This window comes from Penaeus monodon, chromosome 20 (assembly GCF_015228065.2).
Source record: "Penaeus monodon isolate SGIC_2016 chromosome 20, NSTDA_Pmon_1, whole genome shotgun sequence".
Taxonomy (NCBI): domain Eukaryota; kingdom Metazoa; phylum Arthropoda; class Malacostraca; order Decapoda; family Penaeidae; genus Penaeus; species Penaeus monodon.
The window spans coordinates 7,315,599-7,316,437 of NC_051405.1; the positions used below are offsets into that span (position 1 = coordinate 7,315,599).

Here is an 839-nt window from a genome sequence, read left to right on the forward strand (position 1 = left end):
TCTTTGCCTTCATATAGGCAGGAATGAATTAAACTTTGAGGTATATTTTAATTCAGTTCTATTCCTGCAAAATGAATATAAGATTGAACATCTGGCACTAATGCTAATGTGGGGACCAAGCTAACAGGTCTATAACCACTTTCTGCAGGTCAACTTCTACTAAGAACACACCTTGGCTACAGCAGCGACCAATGACTCAATGGGACATGGTATCACTCCTTCTGCTGGGACAACAAGAACGCCACTGCCAATCATGCTCGCATTACTGATGGCTCCCTGCTGGGTCTCTGCTATGGTAGTTCCCCCACTGCATGAGCCACACAGCTGGTTGTCGGTGCCTGCTTCCGAGGTCTTCTTCTTGAGATTCATATGAGTGCATGACTGGAGGAATATGAGAAGTGGATAATCATTCTGGTACTTATAATTTAACTAGAGAATGACCATATATCATGACTATCAACAAATAATAAGAGTGAAAAGAACATAGACTGATAAAAAGGAGCTATGTCTTCAAAATACCTGTACTTGGTCCACCACAATGTTCTTGTTTTGTCCAAGACACTCCTGGTGTGTGCTGTGGGTGGTGGCTGAGGTATTGATGTGGCCACTGACACTTCTCTGAGTGTCTGTGGGCTGAGTAATAGACATTGGTGGAGCTACATTGCCTGATGGTGGTATAGAGTGGACCACATGCTTCTCTGACGGGGCTGCAGCCTGTTCAAGGTGACGGGAACTTGTTGAAGTTCCTTGTCCAGCACAGTTCTAAAAGAATCAACAATGGAAGGTTTTAATTTGGGTCATATTCACTATAACAAAGATCTGCTGTATAACCTGCCGAT

General features: G+C 43.5%; 1 protein-coding gene across 1 annotated transcript in view; it reads right to left on the reverse strand.

Moving 5' to 3' along the window:
* LOC119585908 overlaps nt 1-839 on the reverse strand; it is a 17,549-nt gene that overhangs the window by 1,019 nt on the left and 15,691 nt on the right. Inside the window, exons 7-8 of the mRNA XM_037934630.1 lie at nt 520-762; nt 172-381 (exon numbers count right to left, since the gene is read on the reverse strand). Of these exons, the coding sequence (XP_037790558.1) occupies nt 172-381; nt 520-762 (453 nt within the window). The remainder of the gene's footprint in view (nt 1-171; nt 382-519; nt 763-839) is intronic.